This window comes from Procambarus clarkii, chromosome 18, assembly GCF_040958095.1.
Source record: "Procambarus clarkii isolate CNS0578487 chromosome 18, FALCON_Pclarkii_2.0, whole genome shotgun sequence".
Taxonomy (NCBI): Eukaryota; Metazoa; Arthropoda; class Malacostraca; order Decapoda; family Cambaridae; genus Procambarus; species Procambarus clarkii.
This window is the reverse complement of record NC_091167.1, coordinates 11,842,651-11,853,279: the sequence shown is the minus strand read 5'-3', so window position 1 is coordinate 11,853,279 and position 10,629 is coordinate 11,842,651. Positions and strand designations below refer to the sequence as shown.

Sequence of the window (10,629 nt, the reverse complement as noted above, 5' to 3'; positions counted from 1 at the left end):
AATTAGATTAGATTAAGGACCTGCCCGAAACGCTGCGCGTACTAGTGGCTTTATAAGAATGTAATTACTATGGTATGTATCCTCATAATCCTAATGTACCTTCTTGTATATAAATAAATTAGTGCTAATGAGGTTGTCACTAAGGTAATGAGAAGTTGGAGCGAGTATATTGTTTACTCGCTACAATCTAAACAACATTCACATAACCAGATAGAACTCTCCAAGGATGGTTATACACCTGCAACAGATCTAGAAACGGCAGCTGAATATAATAGCTTCTTTTCATCAGTTGGTGCTAACCTTGCCAGAATAATCCCACACACTCAGATCCCACAGACACATGTTACCACATATCTCTCAAGCAGCTATCCAAACTCTCTTCTCCTCTCACCAGTCAGCCCGACAGATGTTGTGTCCATCAGTCAGTCACTAAAAAACCTAAGCTGTGAACATCAGTGAAATACCATCGATGATTTACAAGAGTGCCTCCCATGCCCTTGCGCCACCCATAGCTCTGCTGTTCAACAAATGTCTAGAGTATCATACCTTCCCTGATATCCTTAAAAAAGCAAGAGTAACGCCAGTTAATAAAGAAGGCAATCCGGCGGACATAAACAATTACAGACCAATATCAAATCTGCCTATATTATCAACAATATTTGATAAAAATATTTACAAACAGCTTTACTCCTATTTCGTAAAATTCAACATACTAAGTCCCTGTCAGTCAGCTCCCAAAAGAGTACCAATGATGCAATTATTAGTCTGCTTGATATAATCTACTCAGCCCTTGACAAAAATGAGTTCCCGACTGGACTCTTCATTGACCTGAGAAAGGCCTTTGATACTGTTAACCATAACTACCTCTTACTTTAACTCCGCCATTATGGAATCCGAGGCTGTGCCTTGAATTATATCCGATCCTATCTTAGTGACAGACGCCAATATGTAGCCATCAATGATATAACATCTCCCATTCTTCCATTTGTAGGAGTGCCACAGGGCAGCATCCGAGGTCCTCTCCAATTTCTTATATACATTTATTTATTTATTTATTTATTTATTTATTTATTTATTTATTTATTTATTTATTTATATACAAGACGGTACATTGGGGGTTAAGAGAGTACTTAGTTATGATGATGATTTTACATTCTTGTAAAACCTCTAGCACGCATAGCGTTGCGAGCAAGTCCTTAATGTAACACATAAATTTAAGTAGATAATTTCCAGTAAAATTTACAAAAATTTTGTACAGGTACATTGTAAGAAATTTTAACACAATAAACAAAGATTAGATTAGTACACAATAAAAACAATGCACTATAATAACACGGATTACTAGGTACATTAGGGTCAAATTTCAGGGTTATCAATTGGTTCATAGTAGCACAATTTGAGGATCATTTCAAGGAATAATGCAGTAGAATATGCACTAAATATAACAACGATGATATGAGATGATATCAAAGATTACACTGGTAGAGTAATATGGCTTAGGTACATATATTGGGGAATTGGGTAGCACTAGGTACAGTGAGAGTTAAAGCACTAGGTAGAAAACTATGAAGATGATGTTAGGTACTTTTTGTTTTTGTTTCTGAATAAGGCAAAAGTTGGACAGCTTTTCAATTCATTAGGGAGTGAGTTCCATAGACCAGGACCCTTTATTTGCATTGAATGTTTACACAGATTAAGTTTGACTCTCGGGATGTCAAAGAGATATTTACGTCTGTTGTGGTGATTATGTGTTCTATTACAACTGTCCAGGAAGAGTTTCAGAACAGGGTTTGCCCCTAAGAAAAGGGTTTTGTAAATGTAATTGGCACAAGAGAATGTGTGGAGTGAATTTATGTTTAACATGTTTAGGGATTTAAACAGGGGAGCTGTGTGTTGTCTGAAAGCAGAGTTTGTTATTGCTGATCAATTATCAATGACTAATGATCACATCAATGATCTGTCTAATGTCTCCAACATTCTCACACCTATATTATTTGCTGACGATACTACCATCATCTACTCAGACCCCAACCCACACACACTAAATAATGTTGTAAACAATGAACTAATTGTTTAAATGAACTGGTGGAACGCCGGGGAAGGTATTACAGTAGTTGGTGGAACGCCGGGGAAGGTATTACAGTAGTTGGTGGAACGCCGGGGAAGGTATTACAGTAGTTGGTGGAACGCCGGAGAAGGTATTACAGTAGTTGGTGGAACGCCGGGGAAGGTATTACAGTAGTTGGTGGAACGCCGGGGAAGGTATTACAGTAGTTGGTGGAACGCCGGGGAAGGTATTACAGTAGTTGGTGGAACGCCGGGGAAGGTATTACAGTAGTTGGTGGAACGCCGGGGAAGGTATTACAGTAGTTGGTGGAACGCCGGGGAAGGTATTACAGTAGTTGGTGGAACGCCGGGGAAGGTATTGCAGTAGTTGGTGGAACGCCGGGGAAGGTATTACAGTAGTTGGTGGAACGCCGGGGAAGGTATTACAGTAGTTGGTGGAACGCCGGGGAAGGTATTGCAGTCTTGAGCAGTGTTGCTGCAGATTGACGCTTGTACAACTTGGAATTTCTTGCCAACATGTATTATTGTAATTATTGCATCTGGGATTATTGGGAACCTTGAAGTGTTTGCCATAGAATTTCTTTGACGGTGGAGTAGCTGCCACATTTTTGTCTATGTGGTTGCTACACTTTGATGGAATGTTATTGTTATTGTTTTTGTTTTGTGAGTATTAAATTTGGCGGGACGTGACGTCATTAACATGGCTGCCACCTAGGCCGTGACGTCACAGACGGGACACCCACAATGGCGGCTGCTCGGGACAGCGACATTTCGTTGTGGCTTCACAATAAACTGGGAACATCAGCTGACACCTGGTCCGAGGGCTCTATTTGTGCACAGTTGAATGTCGAAGTGCTCAGGAATATCAAGGAGTGTTTCGTGGAGCTCCAGACGCAAGTTAAACTCAAATTACTGCTATCGTTCTTTCACATCCCCAAACGCAATGTTGAAGAGGTGAGTGGGAGACTGTGTGTTGCTGGTGTTGTGTTGCGGGCGTGTTGCGGGCGTGTTGTGTTGGCCAGGGCGGCGGTGGGTGTGTTGCGGGCGTGGTGACACCCGGGGACTGGTGTTGAGGCTGTGAGAAGCTTGTGTTGTTGTTGTTGGTGTTGCTGCGGCGAGTGTCGCTCCGTGTTTGTTTACTGTGTTGGCTGGCGTGGCTCCCTGGTGTTGCGGGGTGTGTTGTGTTGGTGTTGCAGGGTGTGTTGTGTTGGTGTTGCAGGGTGTGTTGTGTTGGTGTTGCAGGGTGTGTTGTGTTGGTGTTGCAGGGTGTGTTGTGTTGGTGTTGCAGGGTGTGTTGTGTTGGTGTTGCGGGGTGTGTTGTGTTGGTGTTGCGGGGTGTGTTGTGTTGGTGTTGCAGGGTGTGTTGTGTTGGTGTTGCTGGGTGTGTTGTGTTGGTGTTGCGGGGTGTGTTGTGTTGGTGTTGCGGGGTGTGTTGTGTTGGTGTTGCAGGGTGTGTTGTGTTGGTGTTGCAGGGTGTGTTGTGTTGGTGTTGCGGGGTGTGTTGTGTTGGTGTTGCAGGGTGTGTTGTGTTGGTGTTGCAGGGTGTGTTGTGTTGGTGTTGCAGGGTGTGTTGTGTTGGTGTTGCAGGGTGTGTTATGTTGGTGTTGCTGGGTGTGTTGTGTTGGTGTTGCGGGGTGTGTTGTGTTGGTGTTGCGGGGTGTGTTGTGTTGGTGTTGCAGGGTGTGTTGTGCTGGTGTTGCGGGGTGTGTTGTGTTGGTGTTGCTGGGTGTGTTGTGTTGGTGTTGCTGGGTGTGTTGTTGTTGGTGTTGCTGGGTGTGTTGTGTTGGTGTTGCGGGGTGTGTTGTGTTGGTGTTGCAGGGTGTGTTGTGTTGGTGTTGCTGCGGTGAGTGTCGCTCCGTGTTTGTTTACTGTGTTGGCTGGCGTGGCTCCCTGGTGTTGTAGGGTGTGTTGTGTTGGTGTTGCAGGGTGTGTTGTGCTGGTGTTGCGGGGTGTGTTGTGTTGGTGTTGCGGGGTGTGTTGTGTTGGTGTTGCTGGGTGTGTTGTTGTTGGTGTTGCTGGGTGTGTTGTGTTGGTGTTGCGGGGTGTGTTGTGTTGGTGTTGCAGGGTGTGTTGTGTTGGTGTTGCTGCGGTGAGTGTCGCTCCGTGTTTGTTTACTGTGTTGGCTGGCGTGGCTCCCTGGTGTTGTAGGGTGTGTTGTGTTGGTGTTGCTGGGTGTGTTGTGTTGGTGTTGTAGGGTGTGTTGTGTTGGTGTTGCGGGGTGTGTTGTGTTGGTGTTGCTGCGGCGAGTGTCGCTCCGTGTTTGTTTACTGTGTTGGCTGGCGTGGCTCCCTGGTGTTGCGGGGTGTGTTGTGTTGGTGTTGCGGGGTGTGTTGTTGTTGGTGTTGCAGGGTGTGTTGTTGTTGGTGTTGCAGGGTGTGTTGTGTTGGTGTTGCTGGGTGTGTTGTTGTTGGTGTTGCTGGGTGTGTTGTGTTGGTGTTGCGGGGTGTGTTGTGTTGGTGTTGCAGGGTGTGTTGTGTTGGTGTTGCTGCGGTGAGTGTCGCTCCGTGTTTGTTTACTGTGTTGGCTGGCGTGGCTCCCTGGTGTTGCAGGGTGTGTTGTGTTGGTGTTGCGGGGTGTGTTGTTGTTGGTGTTGCAGGGTGTGTTGTTGTTGGTGTTGCAGGGTGTGTTGTGTTGGTGTTGCAGGGTGTGTTGTGTTGGTGTTGCTGGGTGTGTTGTTGTTGGTGTTGCTGGGTGTGTTGTGTTGGTGTTGCGGGGTGTGTTGTGTTGGTGTTGCAGGGTGTGTTGTGTTGGTGTTGCTGCGGTGAGTGTCGCTCCGTGTTTGTTTACTGTGTTGGCTGGCGTGGCTCCCTGGTGTTGCAGGGTGTGTTGTGTTGGTGTTGCTGGGTGTGTTGTTGTTGTTGGTGTTGCAGGGTGTGTTGTTGGTGTTGCAGGGTGTGTTGTGTTGGTGTTGCTGGGTGTGTTGTTGTTGGTGTTGCGGGGTGTGTTGTGTTGGTGTTGCAGGGTGTGTTGTTGTTGGTGTTGCAGGGTGTGTTGTGTTGGTGTTGCTGGGTGTGTTGTTGTTGGTGTTGCAGGGTGTGTTGTTGTTGGTGTTGCAGGGTGTGTTGTGTTGGTGTTGCTGCGGTGAGTGTCGCTCCGTGTTTGTTTACTGTGTTGGCTGGCGTGGCTCCCTGGTGTTGCGGGGTGTGTTGTGTTGGTGTTGCAGGGTGTGTTGTGTTGGTGTTGCTGGGTGTGTTGTTGTTGGTGTTGCAGGGTGTGTTGTTGTTGGTGTTGCAGGGTGTGTTGTGTTGGTGTTGCAGGGTGTGTTGTTGTTGGTGTTGCGGGGTGTGTTGTGTTGGTGTTGCAGGGTGTGTTGTTGTTGGTGTTGCAGGGTGTGTTGTGTTGGTGTTGCTGGGTGTGTTGTGTTGGTGTTGTAGGGTGTGTTGTGTTGGTGTTGCAGGGTGTGTTGTGTTGGTGTTGCAGGGTGTGTTGTGTTGGTGTTGTAGGGTGTGTTGTGTTGGTGTTGCAGGGTGTGTTGTGTTGGTGTTGCAGGGTGTGTTGTGTTGGTGTTGCAGGGTGTGTTGTGTTGGTGTTGCAGGGTGTGTTGTTGTTGGTGTTGCAGGGTGTGTTGTGTTGGTGTTGCAGGGTGTGTTGTGTTGGTGTTGCAGGGTGTGTTGTGTTGGTGTTGCTGGGTGTGTTGTTGTTGGTGTTGCTGGGTGTGTTGTGTTGGTGTTGCAGGGAGTGTTGTGTTGGTGTTGCAGGGTGTGTTGTGTTGGTGTTGCAGGGTGTGTTGGTGTTGCAGGGTGTGTTGTGTTAGTGTTGCAGGGTGTGTTGTGTTGGTGTTGCTGCGGCGAGTGTCGCTCCGTGTTTGTTTACTGTGTTGGCTGGCGTGGCTCCCTGGTGTTGCGGGGTGTGTTGTGTTGGTGTTGCAGGATGTGTTGTGTTGGTGTTGCAGGGTGTGTTGTGTTGGTGTTGCAGGGTGTGTTGTGTTGGTGTTGCTGCGGCGAATGTCGCTCCGTGTTTGTTTACTGTGTTGCAGGGTGTGTTGTGCTGGTGTTGCAGGGTGTGTTGTGCTGGTGTTGCAGGGTGTGTTGTGTTGGTGTTGCAGGGTGTGTTGTGTTGGTGTTGCAGGGTGTGTTGTGTTGGTGTTGCAGGGTGTGTTGTGTTGGTGTTGCAGGGTGTGTTGTGTTGGTGTTGCAGGGTGTGTTGTGTTGGTGTTGCAGGGTGTGTTGTGTTGGTGTTGCAGGGTGTGTTGTGTTGGTGTTGCTGGGTGTGTTGTTGTTGGTGTTGCAGGGTGTGTTGTGTTGGTGTTGTAGCAGCGAGTGTCACTACGTGTTTGTTTACTGTGCTGGCTGGCGTGGCTCCCTGGTGTTGCAGGGTGTGTTGTGTTGGTGTTGCAGGGTGTGTTGTGTTGGTGTTGCAGGGTGTGTTGTGTTGGTGTTGTAGCAGCGAGTGTCACTCTGTGTTTGTTTACTGTGCTGGCTGGCGTGGCTGTTCCGAATCATAATGAAATCTGACCCAAGTAGCAATTGGGTGAACCCATGTGTTGCGTTTCTATAATGGTCGCCCAAGTTAATGCCGATTTTAACGTTCAAAATTTCCCCACGGCACAGTGGTAAAACACTGACCTAACCTAACATTAAAAAACTTTTGTATTTTTGGTTTAACAAGTTATCGAGATGTTTTCAACAATATTCTTGGGGCGTTCACAGATTTTAACGTGGGCGACCATTTTGAAAACGCAACACATGGGTTAACCCAATTGCTGGCGTCGCATGGGGGTGTCGTGCTGGCGTCCCATGGTGGATGTCGTGCTGGCGTCGCATGGGGGGTGTCATGCTGGCGTCGCATGGTGGTATCGTGTTGGCGTCGCATGGGGGGTGTCATGCAGGCGTCGCATGGTGGTATTGTGCTGGCATTGCATGGTGGTATCGTGCTGGCATCGCATGGGGATGTCGTGCTGGCGTCGAATGGGGTGTCGTCCTGGCGTCGCATGGGGTGTCGTGCTGGCGTCGCATGGAGTGTCGTGCTGGCGTCGCATGGGGGTGTCATGCTGGGGTCGCATGGTGGTATCGTGTTGGCGTCGCATGGGGGTGTCGTGCTGGCATCGCATGGGGGGTGTCATGCAGGCGTCGCATGGTGGTATTGTGCTGGCATTGCATGGTGGTATCGTACTGGCATCGCATGGGGATGTCGTGCTGGCTTCGAATGGGGTGTCGTCCTGGCGTCGCATGGGGTGTCGTGCTGGCGTCGCATGGAGTGTCGTGCTGGCGTCGCATGGGGGTGTCATGCTGGGGTCGCATGGTGGTATCGTGCTGGCGTCGCATGGGGGTTTCGTGCTGGCGTCGCATGGGGGTGTCGTGCTGGCGTCGCATGGAGTGTCGTGCTGGCGTCGCATGGGGGTGTAATGCTGGGGTCGCATGGTGGTATCGTGCTGGCGTCGCATGGGGGTTTCGTGCTGGTGTCGCATGGGGGTGTCGTGCTGGCGTCACATGGGGGTGTCGTGCTGGCGTCGCATGGGGGTGTCGTGCTGGCGTCGCATGGGGGTGTCGTGCTGGCGTCGCATGGGGGTGTCGTGCTGGCGTCGCATGGGGGTGTCGTGCTGGCGTCGCATGGGGGTGTCGTGCTGGCGTCGCATGGGGGTGTCGTGCTGGCGTCGCATGGGGGTGTCGTGCTGGCGTCGCATGGGGGTGTCGTGCTGGCGTCGCATGGGGGTGTCGTGCTGGCGTCGCATGGGGGTGTCGTGCTGGCGTCGCATGGGGGTGTCGTGCTGGCGTCGCATGGGGGTGTCGTGCTGGCGTCGCATGGGGGTGTCGTGCTGGCGTCGCATGGGGGTGTCGTGCTGGCGTCGCATGGGGGTGTCGTGCTGGCGTCGCATGGGGGTGTCGTGCTGGCGTCGCATGGGGGTGTCGTGCTGGCGTCGCATGGGGGTGTCGTGCTGGCGTCGCATGGGGGTGTCGTGCTGGCGTCGCATGGGGGTGTCGTGCTGGCGTCGCATGGGGGTGTCGTGCTGGCGTCGCATGGGGGTGTCGTGCTGGCGTCGCATGGGGGTGTCGTGCTGGCGTCGCATGGGGGTGTCGTGCTGGCGTCGCATGGGGGGTGTCGTGCTGGCGTTACATAGGGGTGTCGTGCTGGCGTCAGTTTTATATTGTCACAGGTTAAATGTTTTATTCCTTTAATAGTGAAAACAAGTCTGCACTAATATTAAACATTAAATAGTACTATATGTGCAGTGGGCAACTAGCAAAACCAATGCCTTGATTTTCCACCTTCAGGCATTAAAGGCAGTGACTCATTAGTTTTCCTTTTATTTACATTTAGAACTGAGTATGCAAATTGGCTTGGATAATTTTCTCATTTAACCACTGAACTGCTCTGCATTAAAATATGACACCCGTGGTGCGCCAAAAATAAATTCTTTCCAAAAAAATTATTTTCTCTTTATATATTGTTAAAATGAAGTTTCTGATCATAGGAAACTAAAAAAAAAATATTGTATGTGACATACTTTAGCTGTGATGGAGCTGGAAGTTGAGCAAATTATGGGCGCTGAGCGATGGAGTGCTGGGGGTCAGTTGGCCCTGCCACCCCGTGGGGCTGCAGTTGCCGCAAATATAATGTTTCACAATTATTTTTATATTTCTCATTCGTTTCTTCTCTCTTTTCTTGCCATAATTTGTGGAATTTATATACAGTGGTACCTCGGTTTAAGAGTTTAATCCGTTCCTGGAGACAGCTCGTATTCTGAAAACTCGTAATCCGAAGCTAATTTCCCCATAAGAAATAATGGGAAATGAATTAATCTGTTCCTGACTACCCAAAAACCGCACTTCAAACTAAATTTTATACCTAATTCATCTAAATAAACCTACAAAACTATGTTCAAGTTATTACTTACCCTTGCTGATGACTGCTGTAGACGTATGGAAGATGGTGAGGAGGGGGGGAGGAGGAGAGGTGTTACTGTTTGGAAGGGAAGTCCCCTTCCATTATAACATTAGGCAGTGAGGAACTTTCTGGGGTGCATTCCCTGGCACGTTTTGCCTGCATACCACTAGGTCCTGGTTGTGGCTCACTGCTCGATTTTCTCACAAATCTGTCCATGGAAGATTGTTTTTCCCTTCTTCGTAAGATGTCTCTGTAGTAAGGCATCTTACTACATGCAAGATGTAGTAAGGTAATCTTTTCATTATCATTGAAAAGATTAACCCTCAAACCGCTAGGGGCCCAAATGGATTTAACATCCACAGGCGCAGCAAAATAAAAAAATCCAAAAAATTATTTCGTCTTATAGAAGTGTTCATTTTTGTTCCCTGATCACGGAAAAAATAACAAAAAAATCGTAGGTGGCATATTTTAGCCGCAATAGGGTGGGGAAGTCTGGCAAAAAATGGGTGTTGACAGAGCCTTCGCCAGACGAGGTCTACTCCGCTCAAGCTGTCAGGCGTCAGTTGCCACAAATATATTATTACCTAATTATTTCAATATGTCTGATTGATATTTTCTTATTTTTTTTTGCAGTAATATTATTCAATACTGTGAACTGTGATATATTTATATAATAAAATGTGTGAACCATCGCTGTACTCAAAATTATGGTGTGTATATTAGTGATTCAATTATTATGTTCATAAAACAATTAACAAATAGTTTTGCTGTTGTTACACTATATACACAGGTTATATATAAGTATTTGCATGTTTTGTTCACCATAACGAACCACTACGTTGGTCTTCTTAGTCAAAAAGCAACGAGGAGTGACCGCTACACACCAGCGAGCCACTCACTGCCACTCCCTCCCTCAACAACACCTCACTCTCCCTCATTCTCCTCCCACAGTACTGTTTTTGCATTTATTCACTATACACAGACGTTATATATAAGTATTTACATGTTTTGTTCACCATAGCTGTACATCTAAGCTTGTATGGTGAGTAAAGACACGAAGACATAGCTACTCACACAGTCAGCTTGTGGCAGCCGCCCTCAAGGCCAGATGCACAAATATTTCTCCTCCAACAATATTGTTTGTGGTGTTATTATGCTATATACACACATTATATATAAGTATCTGCCTGTTTTATTCACCATACCTGTACAAATAAGCTGGTATGGTGCCCAAAGACCATAGTGGCCACCAGTAAACAACATAAGTCGTGCAGACTACGCACCTCCCTCACCAAAATGGCGGCTCCCAACCTACTCCTATTGCTGTTATCTCTCACTATACACATGTTATATATAAGTATCTACATATGTGTTTACCATAGCGAACCACTTAGCTGGTATGGTGAGTGCAGTCAATAAAAGGTGGCCACACAGTCAGAAGACGACGCCACCACCCTCCCTCCCTCAGTCTTACTTCTCCCTCCATGTAGCACAGTGCTAAATATCACCACAATCCTGCTATTATCAGAATCCTGGTCAGTTTTATCACAGTCAGGGTTCTTCTATAATACTATCATCGCTAAATAATAGCATGATCATATATATTATGGCATTTGTAGGCGATGCTGTGGTCAAAAGCTGAACAGCGGTGCTGTGAGCTTGTGCTGCATGCGCCAGCCTTGGTGGCTTGCTCAATACTGACGTGCTCTCACCCAAGAATGTTGGCCTGGATTTTTT

At 47.9% G+C, this 10,629-nt stretch overlaps 1 protein-coding gene across 1 annotated transcript in view; it reads left to right on the top strand.

Annotated features, from left to right (window-relative positions):
* The first annotated feature begins 2,800 nt into the window (after nucleotides 1–2,800).
* LOC123754682 (negative elongation factor A) overlaps nucleotides 2,801–10,629 on the top strand; it is a 128,520-nt gene continuing 120,691 nt past the window's right edge. The window contains exon 1 of the mRNA XM_069326259.1: nucleotides 2,801–3,021. Coding sequence (XP_069182360.1) covers nucleotides 2,812–3,021 — 210 coding nt within the window. The 5' untranslated portion in view covers nucleotides 2,801–2,811. The remainder of the gene's footprint in view (nucleotides 3,022–10,629) is intronic.